Source organism: Dermacentor andersoni, chromosome 1 (genome assembly GCF_023375885.2).
Source record: "Dermacentor andersoni chromosome 1, qqDerAnde1_hic_scaffold, whole genome shotgun sequence".
NCBI lineage: Eukaryota > Metazoa > Arthropoda > Arachnida > Ixodida > Ixodidae > Dermacentor > Dermacentor andersoni.
This window is the reverse complement of record NC_092814.1, coordinates 200,106,452-200,124,521: the sequence shown is the minus strand read 5'-3', so window position 1 is coordinate 200,124,521 and position 18,070 is coordinate 200,106,452. Positions and strand designations below refer to the sequence as shown.

Sequence of the window (18,070 nt, the reverse complement as noted above, 5' to 3'; positions counted from 1 at the left end):
GCTTGTCCCTGTATCTGGTCTACAACCCCAAGAATGCTGATGAGGACACCAACCACTCTATTTTTTCTGTGTCAGACCTGCTTCACATTGGTGAAAAACAAAACCGTGACTTTTTTTTGGCGAGAAATCATCGGTCACCTGGAATAATTGCCTAATGACACCTCTGTCCATATATTTGTACTTCAGGAGGCTGTCCTATACCGTCGCAATTTTCAACTTGACAGACCTCACCTCCTTATTGTCATGCCTAGACCCTTACGACTGAGTGTCCTCACCGAACTTCATAATGAGCCTACTGCTGGATACCATCTCGAACCTACGAGCATGTCTGGCATCGTTTCTTTTGGCCAGGCCTTGTACGCTCAGTCCGACATTACGTGGCCACTTGCAAATCATGCCAACATAGCATCCCCCCCCCCCCCTCCGCTACTATCTGCTGGTCACTTTCAATCAATCCACACACCCATAGAACCCTTCTTTCGCGTTTTACTAAACCACCTTGGCCCTTTTCAAATGAATAGCCGTGGCTACTGATTATGCTGCATGCTACGTAATTACCCGAGCTCTGCTGACCAGTTGTGCCGACCAATTGTGCAACTGACGTTGCGGACTTTTTGTATGTGACATTATATTGCTTCACAATGCCCCAAGACAATTGCTCACTAACTGTGGCTGTAACTTTCTCTCTCAAGTCATTGCTGACATCCTGCGTTCCTGTTCTCAACACAGACTGACCATCTGTAGACCAACTGGCTCATGGAATGCTTGAACCATGCTCTTACAGTCATGCTCGCTATGCATCTATCGCCGGGCCACCATGATTAGGACCTTGCTCTTCCCTACGTAACTTTTGCGTATAACTCATCTCGTCATGATAAAGCTAGATTTTCACCTTTCTACCTATTGTACAGATGAGAGGCGACATTACCTCTGAACACTACACTCCCACGATCTGCCACCTCCACTAGCAAGTATGCCCCGCAGGGGCATCTGCATCAGCAGGCGTTTGGTGTGTTGCGACACCACGTACCCGAACACACGAGGGTTGGACCCTCCCGCGTGTAGCCGTGCGTGGCTTAGCCGTGTCTGGGGAAAGGGGGATCCTGGGGGTTGAGCCGATGCTGGGTGTTTGGACCTTTAAGGCCCCCTGGCGGAGGCAACACACCTCTTCGGCCTCGGCTTCACATAGACGGCACCTCCAGACTGACCCACCTGGAGGAAATTGGCAGTCGCCTTTTCCTGTCCTCCTCTCCAATCTTCGTCTTCCTCTGCCACTTTTCCATCTTTCCTGTCTTCTCTTCACTTCTTATTACTTCCGTATTTCCTGGTGGCAAGGGTTAACCGTGTGTAATATATCCAGTCTTGGGTATATATATATTAGGTTATAGTGACGATGCATGGCTGGCATCTGCAGGTATCATTCCCAACCTAGTAGCGTTCCCTAGTTGGGCTCGTTGGTGGGTGGCTACCATCGCCGCCGAATTTTCCAATGTTTAATGGCAAACGCTTTCCCCCCCCTCCAAGATCGCCCTCAAAAACGAGGGCGCACCGAACCAACATTTCAGTTAGAATTGAAACCAAACCATGACACCTTCCCAAAGTTCCATGTCCTTCATAGTGAAGGCAACACAACTATTAGAAAACTATCGCCTTTCTTAGTATCCAAATGCCTATCAAACACGATTGGATCAGGCTACAAAGCATCAAAGATGGCAAGCGGAGACCTCCTCCTCGAGCTAACAAAGAAAGAACAAATCGAAAAAACCAGTGAACTGACAAGTATCGGTGACATTAATGTCACAATTTCCCCACATCGCTCGCTCAACACCAGCAGAGGAGTAATATCAGAAAAAGATTTCTTTAACCTCAGTGACGAAGAGCTCCTTGAGGGATTCCAGGAACAAAATGTAATCAAGGTACAAAGGATAACACGTCGACGAAACGACCAACAGATCCCCACAAAACACGTAGTACTCACATTTGGTTCCAGTACTGTGCCAAGCTCACTCGACGCAGGCTACCTGAAAATCAATGTCCGACCATACATACCGAACCCGAGGCGGTGCTTCAAGTGCCAGAGGTTCGGCCATGCATCACAACCATGCAGAGGAAAGGAAACATGCGTAAGCGTAGTGCCAACGACCATCCATCTCACAACTGCAATGCTCCCACACAATGTGTCAATTGCAAGGGCGATCATCCAGCTTACTCGCGGAGCTGCCCTTGCTGGAAAAGAGAAAAAGAAATAATTGCCATAACTGTAAAGGAAAAGATTTCATTCTATGAAGCGAGGAAAAGGCTAGTGCACTTACCTCAAGTAAGCTATGCCATTGTGACGCGGCAGGGGGCAGCGCCACACCGGTCTCAGGAATCTACAGGCTCCACGTCCGGTACTCCTGTAGAAACTCCAACCGCCCCCTTGGTGGCTGCAGCCAGTGCTGCTCCATCAACAACGAAGACGGGCCCGCAGACAACCGTGCCGCAGGGCCCAAAGTTGAAGCATACCCCACGACCCGAGACGCACGTCTCGGCGCCTGGCTCTCGATCATCCAGTGCCTCGGAAAAGGTGATGGAGGTCGATCCTAAAACCCCGGCGTCATTGACGCCAAAAGACCCGCGCTCCTTGGAGCACTCACAGAAGGAGAAGCATATTATACCTTCGCTGAGAAAGGGAAAGGTAACCTGAACGGTTACCGCCCTTCATAAGAGTAATCAGCTTTTAAATACATGTCACCTACAATTTGTAAGCTCACACACATAAGTAATATTTTTTTTTCTTTCAATTCTAATAAGATGGCTTTCATCATTCATTTTAATTGCAGAGGACTAATTCACAATCTAGGTGATATCAAAGACATCATAAATAAGTTCTCACCAGTTGCATTCTGCCTTCAAGAAACGAACCTGGGACCCAAACATACACATTTTCTTAAAGGTTTTACTGTCCTAAGAAAGGACTGCGAGCACTCCAGCCGTCTATCAGGAGGTGTCGCTATTGTTGTCCAAGGCAGCATCCCTACACGGAACGTATTATTAAATACTGGGTTTGATGCAGTAGCTGTCACTGTTTTATCTTTAAAGGCTGCCACCATATGTTCGTTGTACATCCCTCCCCATACCCATTTCACAATTTGAGACATGGAAAATTTAATTGGCCAGCTGCCGGAGCCTTTTGTTTTAGTCGGAGACTTTAATGCTCACTGCACTCTTTGGGGCAGCGATAAGAATGACCAAAGAGGACAACTTCTCGAAAATTTTATTTTGACAAATAACATCTGTCTTTTAAATTCAGGTGCGCCAACTCATTTTTCACCGAGTTCACATACTTTTAGCTGCATTGATTTAGCATTTTGCTCTCCCGACATTTTTACTGATTTTAAATGGGCTGTACTGGAGACTTCACATGGCAGTGATCATCTACCTGCTATAATCAACCTCACCTCAACGCTACCCATTATATCTCGGAAACCGCGCCATCGGAAACTTGAAATGGCAGACTGGTCTGTTTTCACAGAAAGTCCAGGCTGGAGGAGCTTACTTTAACAGACTTAGGCATTGACGAAATGAATGAAAAATTTACTAACTGTATTATTTCTGCAGCTGAAACGGCCATTCCACAATCTTCTGGCATTGTTTGGAAAAAGCTGAATCCTTGGTGGACACATGAATGCACTGTAGCAAAAAAGCAGCAAAATAAGGCCTGGGGAATCTTACGCAGATACCCAACACATAACTTTCTAAATTTCAAACAAGCCGAAGCAAAACTCGATACATTCGAAGACAAACGGAAAAATTGTCTTGGCAGAAATATATATCTACAATTAATAGCACCGTCACATCCAAAAAGATGTGGGAACAGGTCAGGAAGTTTAAGAGGGACTATTCATCATACACGATACCCATACTTACACCTTCAGGCACTCAGACAACACTACAAGAACAAGCGAATATACTTGGGGAACATTTTTATAACATCTCTAGCTCGGCTAATTATTCAAACACGTTTTAAAATACAAACTGTCGGCAGAAAAGGAGAAGCTACCAACTGCTTGTATGTCAAGGGATGAATACAACGCTCCATTCACGGTACGAGAACTTAACGGGGTCCTCTGTGCTGGCAAAAAAACTGCTGTAGGTCCTGACCGAATCCCTTATTCCATGCTTGCACACCTGTCCCAAGCATCCGTAGATGCTCTCCTTAAATTTTTTAACAAAGTATTTGAATCTGGAAGCATGCCAAAGAGTTCGAAAAACACAATAGTTGTGCCTTTTTTAAAAACAGGTAAATCCCCCACATCCCCAAGCAGCTTTCGACCCATTGCCCTGACAAGCTGTTTGGGGAAATCGTACGAAAGTGTCGTAAATGCGAGATTAACTTTCACACTTGATACACGGAACTCCATTGATTTTCACCAGTGCAGCTATAAAAAAGGCTGTTCAACGACAGACCACCTCGTCAGACTTGAACACGAAATACGTGAAGCATTCGTTCTTCGATTTAGAAAAAGCGTATGGCACCACGTGGAGGTTTGGAATCTTACGTGACCTCACCACGTTAGGAATCTGTGGCAAAATGCTAAACTGTCTCGCTGATTTTATGTCCAACGGAACATTCCAAATCCATCTAGGCACTGTGCTCTTGCGCACATTTATACAAGAAAACGGCGTGTCACAATGTTGCGTACTTAGAACAACACTCTTTATAGTAAAAATGAACTCTGTCAGCAAAGTCATTCCCACCTCTGTTATGCACTCCATATACGTCGATGATCTGCAAATAGCGTGCCACGCCTCAAACTTACGAACATGTGAAAGGCAGCTCCAGATAGCAATAAATAAACTAATGGAGTGGGCTGAGAAAAATGGCTTCCGCTTCTCTATTCAGAAAACTTTTACAGTGCTTTTTTCGCAAAAACAAGGGTTGTACTTAGACCCGGATGTAAAATTGAATGATGTCGCGCTGCCAAGAAAACAAGAATATAAATTCTTGGGAGTAATCTTTGACAAAAAACTAAACTTCCTAGCCCACATTAAAACACTAAGGATTAAGGCAAATAAAGCATTGAATATCCTGAAAGTTTTATCTCATAAGCACTGGGGTTCCGACCGAATGTGTCTTTTACGTATTTACCTGTCTCTTGTTAGTAGCCTTTTAGACTATGGCTCCATTGTTTACAGCTCAGCCAGACAGTCCTACATACGACGACTTGATCCAGTACATAACCTTGGACTGCGATTGGCAAGTGGTGCCTACAGAACCTTACCTACTCAAAGTTTATACGTCGAGTGTAATGAACCCTCCTTACAGCAGCGCAGAGCATTACTCACTTTTTCCTATGCACTCAGAATTCAGTCATCACCGCAACACATATGCTACAACATCCTCACACAATGCAACTCACGCCTACACTATACAAATAAACCGAACATGCTTAAACCACTTGTCCTGCAATATGAGGAATATGTTCGGGATTATGACATTCCTTGCAAAGTCCTCCAGGTTGCCAGAAAGCCACAGCGTTTGCCCCCGTGGTACGATTTTGAACCGTTATGTGACTGGACATTGACACATTTAAAGAAGAAAGACACCCCACGCGAGCACATTACACAAGAATTTCGTGCTCTTCAGGAGAAATATCAAAATCACATAGAATTCTACACTGATGGCTCTAAAATGAAAGAACTTGCGGGTGTGGGGATCGTAACGGAAAATTGGGAAAAAAGTATTCGATTGCCACAACACGCCTCTGTTTTCATGGCCAAAGTTTTCGCTGTATGGGTTGTTGTTAAAAAGAGTATCTCTGATAAATACAAAAATGCAGTCATATACACAGATTCTTTAAGCACACTGAAGGCTCTACATCTGAAATCTGAGTGTGAACCCCTGATTGGAGACATTTTAAACATAGTGGCTTTTAAAGAATACGGGAGGTCAATTCGTTTCTGCTGGATCCCAAGCCATGTTGGTATACCGGGTAACGAAGCAGCTGATAGATATGCATTGATGGCAGCGCACAAAGACATTACAAACACAACACTCCCATATAAAGATAGCATCTGTGCAATTAGAAAAGCCTTAACGGTAAAATGGCAACGCGAATGGGACCGTTGTGCCTACAACAAGCTACATCTCACGAAACCCATAGTTGGCGAGTGGAAGTCATGCTATCATCAGGAGCGGTTCATCGAAGTAGTTTTATGCCGACTACGCATTGGGCACACACACCTCACACACAATTACTTACTTACGAAAGAAGACACACCGACATGCTAGAAATGTCAACAGCCACTAACAGTTATGCACATATTACTCACATGTACGCAGACTATTGTGCTTCCGATGGCTCCCTTTAGAGCTCCGGGACTGTGCTTCTGCCGCCAGGGGTAATGCTATGGAGCATTTATTTCATTGACCAAGAGCAGGCCTGTCATGCTTGAAAAGACTATGAGGATGATGGCATTACAACCTTACGCAGGTTGTTTGTTCTGGGCAGTGCTACAGGCTTATGCTCTTACAAATGTGCCTGTGGTTGTTCCCATGCCTCTTTATACATAACAATATGAACCCTGGGTGCAACATATCTTATGCATTCAAAAGAACCATTAAAGAACTTGTGAAATAGGGTTAGAGCATTAATGTGACTGTTTAAAGACAAAAGTTGATGGCCTGGATTCTGCTTTAGAGATAAGGCACTGATATTGTATAAGAATGAATTGATCTGGCTGCGCAGCTCCATCCTGATTCAATGGCCTCTGCTGTACAATATACTATTTGATGTGGCTTCCAGACTGATGGCACATGCTGAACTCTTGGTCTGACTAATGATGTGAATGCAAGCATTGTTAAAATTTGAAGTGCATTACAAAGGCAGCGTTCTAGGCACCCCAGAGTTTATAAATTGCAGATGATGTGAAAACGTGAGATAGGGTGATTCATTAATGATGCTTTAATACCAGTGTATATTGTGCAATTTTAGAGGACAGATATCTCAGAAATTGTGCTAGTCTCAGAATTCTTAGTAAATTTATAAGCTTAGAGCACTGGCTGGTTTCACTTCTATAATTCAACATGTGACAAACTAAATATAGAAATTTCTACAACTAAGACTATAAAATACAGTATTTTATGTTAAATAGTTTAAGGTTGTAAGTTAGCTAACTGCAAGTTATTTATTTATCTTGCAAGTAATATCCACCTTTTCATGTAACCCAGCTGAAGTGGTGCAATTGCACTATCCACAATAGCTGCCTTCTTTTAATCTGTGGCCAGAAACATAGAAAAACAGGGTGTATAGACAGATGCACACGCACAAGTAAATTAATATTAGGTGTGTCTGCAGGGGTACTCTTAACAATAACGAGACCCAATTTCGTTCTTTAGGGAAGAAAAAGAAATGATGGTGTGTTTGTTTAATAAACTTCTGTCTCCTACCGTTACTGCTGTGTGCCTGTAATACTACTAAGTATCAATTATCTGAATTTTAAATTTGTTTTTAAGTGTATTCTTATTCATTCAAGGGCTCTGAAGGCTGTCAACACATCCTTTCTGTTGCCTTCTTTTTTCAAAGTACATGCAAAATCTTATCAGAAAGAAGTTGAGTTTAATGTAAATGTTGTTGGGCAGCACAGGTTCAGGTGAAGTGCTGTGGTCTTCATGCAGTGGAACCTAAGTCATTTTACTCTAAAAGCAGTTCTACTGCAATCATTGTGGAACTGCCAAGACAATTCCATTAGGCATTGTCTTGTCTTGACCGTAATTACTTGCTTCTCTTGTTGTGCGCACCAACATTTGCTGCGTTTGTAATGCTTACATGCATAGCATAGTGTAGCTATGTAACTGACTTACCTAGATCACCTTGCCAAGCACATTTGTAAGTGTCTTGTCTATTCTTATTTTGCAGAAGCATGCTAGGAGTCTTTCACGAGCTTGGTAACTTGCATCATTGTGTCTGCAAGTTGTCTGACCGTATAGTATCTATTAGCCAAGCCCTGTCTACTGAGCAGCAGCAGCGCCAGCAGTCTATCTGGAACCTGCTTCGATCAGAAACTGTAAGCACACAATTACATCTGCAAGGCTACATTTTTTTAGGTGTATGTTAGAGGTTTCACTGGTGTTGTCAGAAGCTTGCATTGTTTCATAAAAGTTTTTGTTTCTAGAATATGTCACTACATCAATTACACACTTTCATGCTTATCTATAAACAGCTGTAAACAAATTGTTGACTCATTTTGTATATAGTTGCAAGCATTTAGATATATCATGCTTGCTCATAGTATCAAAAAAGATTAGCATGTGTTTTTTGCTATCTTTCTTCTGTGGATGCATACAAGCTTGTGAATACAGTACATTTGGACCCCCTGGCTTGTAAGCCTTTCGATAGCGGCCGTAAACTGTATGGCAAAAAAGCTGAGGAATTATCCCCTTTTCTGATGACTTTTTGATGGCTTGTATGTGGTGCTGTTAATTACTGTGCACAACACACCTTCGACACTATAGGAGAGGGAAGCAAAGGCCTGTTCCTTGACACTCTGCACACACAACATATGGAATAACTCGAGCCTACAGGGAAGAGTGCATATCATACATGGTAAGCTTAAGCAGGGCCAAAAGGCCATTTCCCTAGTACCCACTTGTGGAATTAGCCCTAGCCATGTTAATGTGCACACAAAAGTCACTGGAAAGGTAAGTGAAAACGTAAAAGAACACTACAACAGCAAGCCAGAAAGTGTTTTCACTGCTGCCTGCACTCCTTTACTGTGCCGCACATCGTGCTGGTTACAAACTCTAACTTTTTTCTTTTAACTACCGGTTGTTGTTTTTCTGCCCTTTCCTAAATAATAATTGTGTGCCTAACTCATTTTGTAATTTGATTTAGGTTCATGTTGCTGAACCCCTGATCACCAAATATAAACTGGAGCCTGTGCACTATAATCTCTTTCATAGCCCCAATGTAGCTTGGGATTTCCAATTGCATGAATCAGTTCGCCACTCCTTCAGTAATGGGATGAATTCCTTCACATTCCTTAAAAATCTAGTTAGACAATAGCAAAAATATTGTTTAAAATTTATTAGATGTGTTGCCAGCACTTTGAAGCCAATGCTCACTTTGATGTTCCACGACATTAAACTTGTATTAAGGTTAAATGTGTACAACAGTTACAATGTCCGTTCATAAATACTAGCATATTGTAGTGAGATGGAATACAAATGTTCAGGGCAGATGTTCGAAATATACCATACTCCATCTCACTAACTCCGTGCAGCGCAGCGAAGGCTAGAGCTCATATCAATCAATCAAAAATCAGAGCCAGCTATGGGTTCCAGAAGAGGGAGGATTACTTCAGTGATGCTTCCATCCAATTGGTGTCGCGCTGAAGGCCATCAGGTGGAGCCTTTCTCCTGGTTCTCTGTTTTGGTTTGCTGACACAACCCTTAGTTTTCACTGCACTGTACAGAGTTTGTAAAGTGCAGTATAGGTCAGTGCATCTGGTACTCATTCCATTCAACGGCCAGCTCATGGCACTTTCTAGTAGTTGAGCAGCTGTACTTAAACATACAGTTGACCGATTATTTAACAGTACCACGCGAGCATCGACTGTCCAGTGGCTCGGTGCCTTGTAACAGCGCAAAACGACAGCATCAGCAAGAGTAACGCATGCACACCAAATTTACTTGAAGCACTAGTTTCGTCTGCTAAGCTCTTCCCACCAGCACGACACAGCCCCTGGCATGATTAACTCAGTAGAAGCTTCCCTGTTTATTGGAGATAGCAAGTGCACGTGAACCTGGACGCACCTTTTTTAACATATACCGCTCTAGTCCACATGCACTTAAGATAAAGAACAAGATGCATAAAAAATGAGAAATTCTTGATGCAGCATATTTGTCTGAGTTTAATGCTTTTATTTTTGTAATTCTAGCAAATTCCTTGGTGCACTTGTTTAAAAACACATTGTTGCAGCCATTTGTTGTGGCTTAGTAGACTACGGTGTCGATTCTTCAAACTTTTATGTTTGCTAACTTGCACTAGCATACAGAAAAAATATCATGGCTTATAAAAAAAAATGCATTTAGTAATGCTGTAAATATCCCTCCAACTGAACAGCAGCAGCCATACGCTGCAGTAGGCATCGCATTTTAGGGTCCCGCAATGCGCCTGCACAGCTTCCCAGAGTAGATCGGGTGTCACTTTGTGCAGACCCATCCTTGAAAGATTTCTCTTCATTATGCCCCAGACATTTTCTATAATGTTACACAGCTCCCCGCAGTTGCCAGGGCAGTGTATTAACCACTGTTTTCTGAAGATGGGCCTTCACAGTGCGGGCAGTATGGACCTTTAAAAGGCCCTGCTGGAGGTAAAATTAGCCATCCATAAAGTGATCATCGACCATCTGTGACAGAAGCTGGTGGTCAGTGATGTCAGTGTAGGTGTAGGAGCAAAATCGACCTGGAATTCAGTAGATGCGTCCACTTTGTGACCACACCCCAGACGTTGATGCTGTGACAACTACTTGTCTTCAAGTCCTGGGTGTAGCGAGGTCATATCTACAAAAGGGAAAATTGAGACCTTTTATGTTGTAAGGTTCAGCCCCTTCCCCTACAAATGCTGAATAGCTAACAACATACCTCGCAAGAGCTTGACAGTAGACTTTCTGCTTCGATTCTGTGCAGAAAGTTGACTCATCTGTAAATGCTACTCTGCTCCAATCATCCACTGTCCACTGTAGCTGATCCTCTGCAAACTGCAGCCTTTTCGCCTTGCTGCCTGCCGTGAGCAATGGATTTTGGGCCGCAGTTCTTTTCCTCAATCCTATTTCACGGAGTCATTGTAACACAAGATCGTCACTAATGTCCTATCCGTCAATATCCTTCACTTGTCCCACAGTGAGGAAAGGATCCCACTGTGGCTACAGCAACAATGGTCATATCCTGCTCCTCTGTTGTTTTTCAGTTCAAACATTGAGTTGTGTCACCAATGCAGCCTTTGTCACGAAACACCTGTATTATTCTATTATCTATTGCACATCTTATGCTGACTATTTCAGTTATTTTTCTCTGCAAATTGCCGGCCTCCAACAATTCTACTACACGGAGTCTCTATTATTTCGATATGCGAGGTGGCATTCTTCTTACTGCCAGGCAACTACTAAAGAATGCTGCGGCCTGGTGAAAGTAATATATACATGACAATATCGGCATTATCACATTTGGCATATAGGCAACACATCTTAGAGTGGGTCGAATGCTTGTGCCATGCTTGAAACCAGTTTGAAAACTCTTGTGCTACTCTTTCTTGTCCATATGATACAGTTGCATTGCATGCGCACTACAGCAGCGCATGCTAAAAACAAGAAACAAAATGACACAAGCCAGGGGGGCACGCTCTTGCTATCTCTGATAAGCCGGGAAGCTTGCACTGAGTTAATCGTGCCAGGGGCTGTATCATGCTAGCGGGAAGAGCCTGGCAGACGAAAGTTGCACTTCAAGTGTACTTGGTGCACATGCACTACTCTTGCTGATCTTGTCACTTCACGCCGTTACAAGGCGCTGACCTACCAGCCAGTCGATGCTCGTGCAGTATTTTTAAGGAATCGGTCAACTGTACCTAAGGAAATTTAAATTTTAGATATATGTCGTAGGTCACATCCTTTAAGTTGCAAGTGTACCACTCTGCCAGGGTCCAGTGCCCTAATTTATTTATAAAATGCAAAAAAAAAGGAAAAAGAACGTTATCTAGTTGTGCTTAAACCAATGCACAACTACAGTTTGTTTTATTATTTAGAGTAATATTAAGCAAAATCTAGCATCGCACACAAAATTACACAAATTAATTGCACACAAATTAAAGGGACCCCGAAACAATTTTAACGATATTGTACCACGTACCGAGTCGTTAGGGTAGGTCCTTCTGATTATTAATTGATGCATCTAAGTGCTCCGCATAAAGCCTGTAATTTATTATAAGGTTTTAAAAACGTACATCGCTACCAATTGTAGCACATAACTCAGCTGAATTTTAGCCGCCCCTGACCATTTGACGCAAGTTGCCCTAATGACGCCAGTAGGGCGAGCTATTCGATTGGCTGCCCAGGGCACGTCATCGATAATTTTTCTAACTTTATGGTGAACAAATGTTGTTCGTAATAGGTGCAATGTTAGTTAATTTGTTTCTGTAAGAAGAAAGTAAAAGAAAGAGAATGCACAATGACAATTCCTCATTTTCTCACTACACTTAAAGGGAAGCTGAAAGAGTCTGTCGAATTCAATAAGACGCTCACATACGGATGTGGGAACCTTATAAAGCATGCAGGTAAAATTTTGGGCGGGATTTTTCGCTTAGGAGCGACGTAATCTACGGTTAAAATTGCGCTGTCGCTCCGCCCCCCGCCGAGTGCCGCGCGCTGCTGCTGACGATGCGAGCGGAGACTGGAAACTGCGGAGTAGTGACATCAGCACTGGTGTTCCGTTCCGTTGCAGTCTCCGCAACCGTGCCTGACCGTGCTTGTTTCTGCGTGCGTGCTGTCATAATCTGCTTCGCTCGACCCCTGCATTCCTTTGTTTGTGTGTATGTTGTGGGGATGCGCGACTCTCACGCATCCCCTGATATGTTGGTTTTCCCGCACGGCTCGCGTGGCCTGGCGCCCGCGGCGGTCGGAGTGGTTGAGGTGCAGTACGAGAGATGGCGTGAGTGTTGCGCTGGTAACGCCGCCGACAGGCGGCGTTATTAGTGATTTTCTTGGTCACAAGAGAATCACTCTTGTGACCAACTTCTGGTCTCAGATCAATGAGCTTGCTATCATTTGATAGAAATAGCTCATCTTCGAAAATGTTTGCTTGTGGATGGATCCCCTTTTTATTCGTATTTGGGAATTTCGACAGTTGGTTTTACCATTTCTTTTTTTTTTTCAAATATTTTTTTTTTTCGCTGTGCATTTTGCTAACCCCTCCGTTCTGTTTTTTTTTTTTTAATGAAATAAACACTACTCCTTACTATTCAAACTGGATTAAGTAGTTCTTTTTTTTTTTAACATACTAGAGAGTGGCACCACCGGGAGACATGGTGTCAGCCTGTCTTGACATAAAACAAAGTTCTCTGGCACTCAGACAATTTTGCAAAGGCACTCAGGGAAAACCTGGAAAACTCGGGGAATTTGGAAATGTCAACTTGATAGACACCCTGATGCACCTCCGTGCCAGGTGCACACCAGTTGTGCAGTAGCAGTGCCTCTAGCATGTGGAAAGGGGAGAGCCTTGGACTTAGCTATGGGTGATGTGGCCTTCGGGCCCAGAGGACCCAGGAGCCACAAATTGTATGACCACGTGACTCATCTTAAGTGAACCGTTACTACATAGATAATACTGACACGTGTACTTATCTTTATCGGGCGACCACGTTTCGCCGCCTGACAAATGTTATCGCACAATGCGGGACGCGCCTGCATGTATCCGAAGTTTCTGGAAAGTTATCGATGTTTCTATCCGCTGTCTGTTGTCGCCGAACCTTGTGTTATCTGATTTCATCGGCTGACGCGAATGGTGTAGAACTTTGTGGAAGGCACGCGGGTCCGAAAGATTAGTCTGGAACATTCGACGACTGCTCTATAAAAGCCGACGCGCTTGACCCGCTGATCAGATTTTCGACAATCGCCGACCGTGTTCGCCGCTATCGTTGTGCTATAAGTGTAGCCTGTTTTTGTGGGCACAGGTTCGCCCAATAAAAGTTAGTTTTGTCTTTCACAGTATTGCTACTGTGTTCTTCAACGTCACCACCACGTGACATCTGGTGGAGGTGCTTTTTGTTCATGTACCGGACGACCCCGACAAGCCGTGATCCAAGCCCGGACCGCAAAGAGAACACCAACGTAGTCCCGGACCATCGAGCAAGCCGCCGTCTTCAACCGCTGCCCCCGGAGCACGGACTTCTACCAGAGAAGACCAAGAAGATTGTGACAAAGGCAACCCCAATGGCAGCCCCAGCGTCCCCCGTCATGCTGCAGCAGCCCAGGGAGCCACCGACGTTCCGCGGTTCCACATTTGAGGACCCGGAAAGCTGGCTGGAGACGTATGAGAGGGTCGCTGCGTTTAACAGTTGGGACAGTGACGACAAGCTGCGGCATGTCTATTTCGCATTGGAAGACGCCGCCAGGACCTGGTTCGAGAATCGAGAAGCCACCTTAACGACGTGGGACCTCTTTCGAAGCGGCTTCTTGCAAACGTTTACAAGCGTCGTGCGAAAAGAGCGAGCCCAAGCACTTCTCGAAACCAGAGTGCAGCTGCCAAACGAGACGATCGTGATCTTCACGGAGGAGATGGCCCGTCTTTTCCGGCACGCTGACCCAGAAATGTCGGAGGAGAAAAAAGTACGCTTCCTGATGCGGGGCGTCAAGCAAGAACTTTTCGCCGGACTTATTCGTAACTCGCCAAAGACCGTAGCTGAGTTTTCTGCAGAGGCATCGACGATCGAGAAAACTCTGGAGATGCGCACCCGGCAATACAACCGCGAGGGGCTCAGCCCGCAGTACGCCATCCAAGGACTGGGTTCCGACGACCTGCAAGAAACCATCAGGGCCATTGTGCGCGAAGAACTGCGCAAGGTCCTGCCTTCGTCGCCGCCTCAAGTGGCCTCGATCGCCGACATCGTGAAAGATGAGGTTCAGCGATCGCTTAGAGTTCCTGAGGTGCAACCTCAGTTACCGCAGCCCCAGCCAGGCGTTACAGGGCCCCCCTCCGCGACTGCGCCAGGGCCCTGTAACTCCGCAATTCCGTCGTCCGCCGCCGCCGCCGCCGCCGCCAGCACGCCCACCCATCGCCCAGCGCACCTACGCGAGGAAGACGGACATTTGGCGAGCCCCCGACCGCAGCCCGCTCTGCTATCACTGCGGAGAAGCCGGCCATGTGTATCGCCGATGCCCATACCGCGACTTGGGACTGAGAGGGTTCGCCGTCAACGCGCCGCGTCCACAGCTTGGAGAGCGCCCACGTGACATCGCCGACTACCTCGCCGCTACTCAATGGAGCTCTTGACGACCGTCGCGTTCGCCATCACCAGGCCGCTACCTGTCGCCGCAGCGCCGACCATACACCGGCCCAGCGCGGGGACGCTCTGCGAGCCCATATCTGGAAAACTAAAAGCAGCAACCGGTGGAGGTGTGGTTGCTGTTCGTCGAACTGACGAAGATCCTCCGCCGCCGACGAAGACGACGAAGAAACCATCTCGACGACCAAATGACGACACGCCGCCGTCCTGACGAAGTCGGGAAGCCAAGACTACACCGACGAAAGACGACTTGACGACGCGACGTACCAGCTTCAGTTCAACACGACGCAGTCGTGATCCGACGCCAAGACCCAACTGCAATGCCAGACAAAGAACCACCGACCTCGACGTGCTTCTCGACGGCCACGCAGTCACTGCCTTAGTCGACACAGGGGCCAATTACTCCGTAATGAGTGGACACATCGCCGATTAATTGAAGAAGGTTAAGACTGCATGGGAGGGCCCCCAAATTCGTACCGCTGGAGGACACCTCATTACGCCGACTGGAATCTGCACGGCAAGAATTACCATTCATGACCGGACTTACCCTGCCACCTTCGTTATCCTCCAACAGTGTTCACGAGACGTCATTCTTGGCATGGACTTCCTGAACCAACACGGCGCAATCATCGACCTGAAGTCGAAATCGATAACGCTTTCGCAAGATCAAGCGATACCATCGGAGAGCTTTCGTGGTCACCGCGCCTTGAGTGTGCTCGAAGATCAAGTGAGCATCCCGCCGCGCTCCAGCATTGTTATTTCTGTCGGCACCGAAACACCCGCTGACGTAGAGGGCGTCATCGAGGGCGACCAGCATTTACTACTCGACCGTGAAATTTGCGTCGCGAGAGGGATCGCTCGACTCCACGGAGGGAAAGTGGAAGTGATGCTAACCAACTTCAGCCAAGAGTTCAAGCACATCAGCAAGGGCACGACAATCGCGTACATCGAGGAAATTCTGGAAACGAGCAATGCCTTTGTTCTCTCAGATTCTGCCGCATCTACCCCGCTGACCGACCATAGTCCCCGAACCAGATTTCGACGTGAATCCAAGTCTCCCCATGAGCAAGCAGCAACAGCTCAGAAGTCTTCTCCGTCGATACAAAGACTGCTTTTCGACGTCATCGAGGATTCCACAAACACCAGTTGCAAAGCATCGCATCATAACCGAAGAGTGCGCTCGACCACTCCGCCAGAGCCCTTACCGAGTTTCGACGCGAGAACGTGAAGCTATTAGGCAACAAGTCGACGAAATGCTGCACGACAACGTCATCCAGCCGTCGAAAAGCCCGTGGGCATCTCCTGTTGTCCTCGTGAAGAAAAAGGACGGAACCCTACGTTTCTGCGTCGAATCGACTGAACAAGATCACGAAGAAGGACGTATACCCCCTTCCGCGGATAGACGACGCACTGGATCGGCTCTGCAACGCTAAATACTTCTCGTCGATGGACCTCAAGTCTGGCTACTGGCAAATAGAAGTCGATGAGAGAGATCGCAAAAAGACCGCATTCATCATGCCAGACGGCCTCTATGAGTTCAAGGTCATGCCATTCGGGCTGTGCTCGGCGCCTGCAACGTTTCAGCGCGTCATGGACACGGTGTTAGCAGGATTGAAGTGGCAGACGTGTCTTGTTTACTTGGATGACGTCGTTGTCTTCGCCGAAAGTTTCGACAACCACCTTAGGCGGCTTGCGACAGTATTAGAGGCCATCAAATCATCAGGGCTCACTCTGAAGCCGGAAAAGTGCCGCTTCGCTTACGATGAGCTTCTGTTCCTAGGCCACGTCATCAGCAAATCCGGAGTACGCCCCGACCCGCAGAAAACAGCTGCCATCACAAAGTTCCCGCAGCCCACCGACAAGAAGGCAGTGCGTAGATTTCTTGGCATGTGTGCCTACTACAGGCGATTTGTCAAGGACTTTTCACGCATCGCTGAGCCGCTGACATAGCTAACTAAATGTGACGTCGAGTTCAAGTGGGAAACGCCGCAGGCCGATGTATTTCAAGAACTCAAACGACGCATGCAGTCGCCTCCCGTACTTGCGCACTTCGACGAGCACGCCGATACCGAAATACACACTGATGCCAGTAGTCTAGGCCTCGGTGCCGTCCTAGTCCAGAGAAAAGATAAACATGAACACGTGATGGCTTACGCTAGCCGATCGTTGTCAAAAGCGGAAGGCAATTATTCTACATCCCAAAAGGAATGCCTCGCCATCGTTTGAGCCACAGCGAAATTTCGCCCTTACCTATATGGCAGGCCATTCAAAGTGGTCAGCGACCATCACGGGTTGTGTTGGCTAGCTAACTTAAAGGACCCTTGAGGACGGCTGGCACGGTGGAGCCTCAGGCTACAAGAATACGACATCACTGTAACATACAAGTCCGGACGAAAACACTCAGATGCCGACTGCTTATCACGCGCCCCCATCGATCTCCCGCCGCAAGATGACGAGAATGATGACGCCTTCCTTGGAATAATAAGCGCAGAAGACTTCGCCGAACAGCAACGAGAAGACCCGGAGCTAAAAGCCCTAGTCGAGTATTTGGAAGGGCACACCGACGTTGTCCCAAGGACATTTAAGCGTGGATTATCTTCGTTCATGCTTCAAAACAACCTACTCGTCAAGAAGAACTTCTCACCAGTCCGCGCCAACTACCTTCTTGTTGTTCCGTCGGCGCTGCGTCCAGAAGTATTGCACGCCCTACATGACGATCCGACCGCTGGGCATCTCGGTTTCTCCCGGACGCTATCGAGGATACAAGAAAGGTATTACTGGCCGCGCCTAACTGCCGATGTCGCCCGTTACGTCAAGACATGCCGCGACTGTCAGCGACGCAAGACACCACCGACAAGGCCAGCGGGATTACTACAGCCGATCAAGCCTCCTTACCGACCTTTTCAGCAGATCGGGATGGACTTGTTGGGACCGTTTCCGGCATCAGCTTCCGGAAATAAGTGGATCGTCGTGGCGACGGACTATCTCACCCGCTTCGCTGAAACTAAAGCTCTACCGAAAGGCAGCGCAGC

At 46.5% G+C, this 18,070-nt stretch overlaps 1 protein-coding gene across 4 annotated transcripts in view; it reads left to right on the top strand.

Moving 5' to 3' along the window:
• The window catches only part of LOC126547003 (inhibitor of nuclear factor kappa-B kinase subunit alpha-like), a 115,104-nt gene that overhangs the window by 77,967 nt on the left and 19,067 nt on the right, over positions 1-18,070 (top strand). For 3 of the 4 annotated variants that reach the window (XM_055062953.2, XM_055062951.2, XM_055062952.2), the window contains exon 17: positions 7,902-8,049. In XM_055062953.2, the coding sequence (XP_054918928.1) occupies positions 7,902-8,049 (148 nt within the window). Of the gene's footprint in view, positions 1-5,178; positions 5,240-7,901; positions 8,050-18,070 lie in introns of those variants that run through there. The other variant, XM_055062954.2, reaches the window with a different exon arrangement.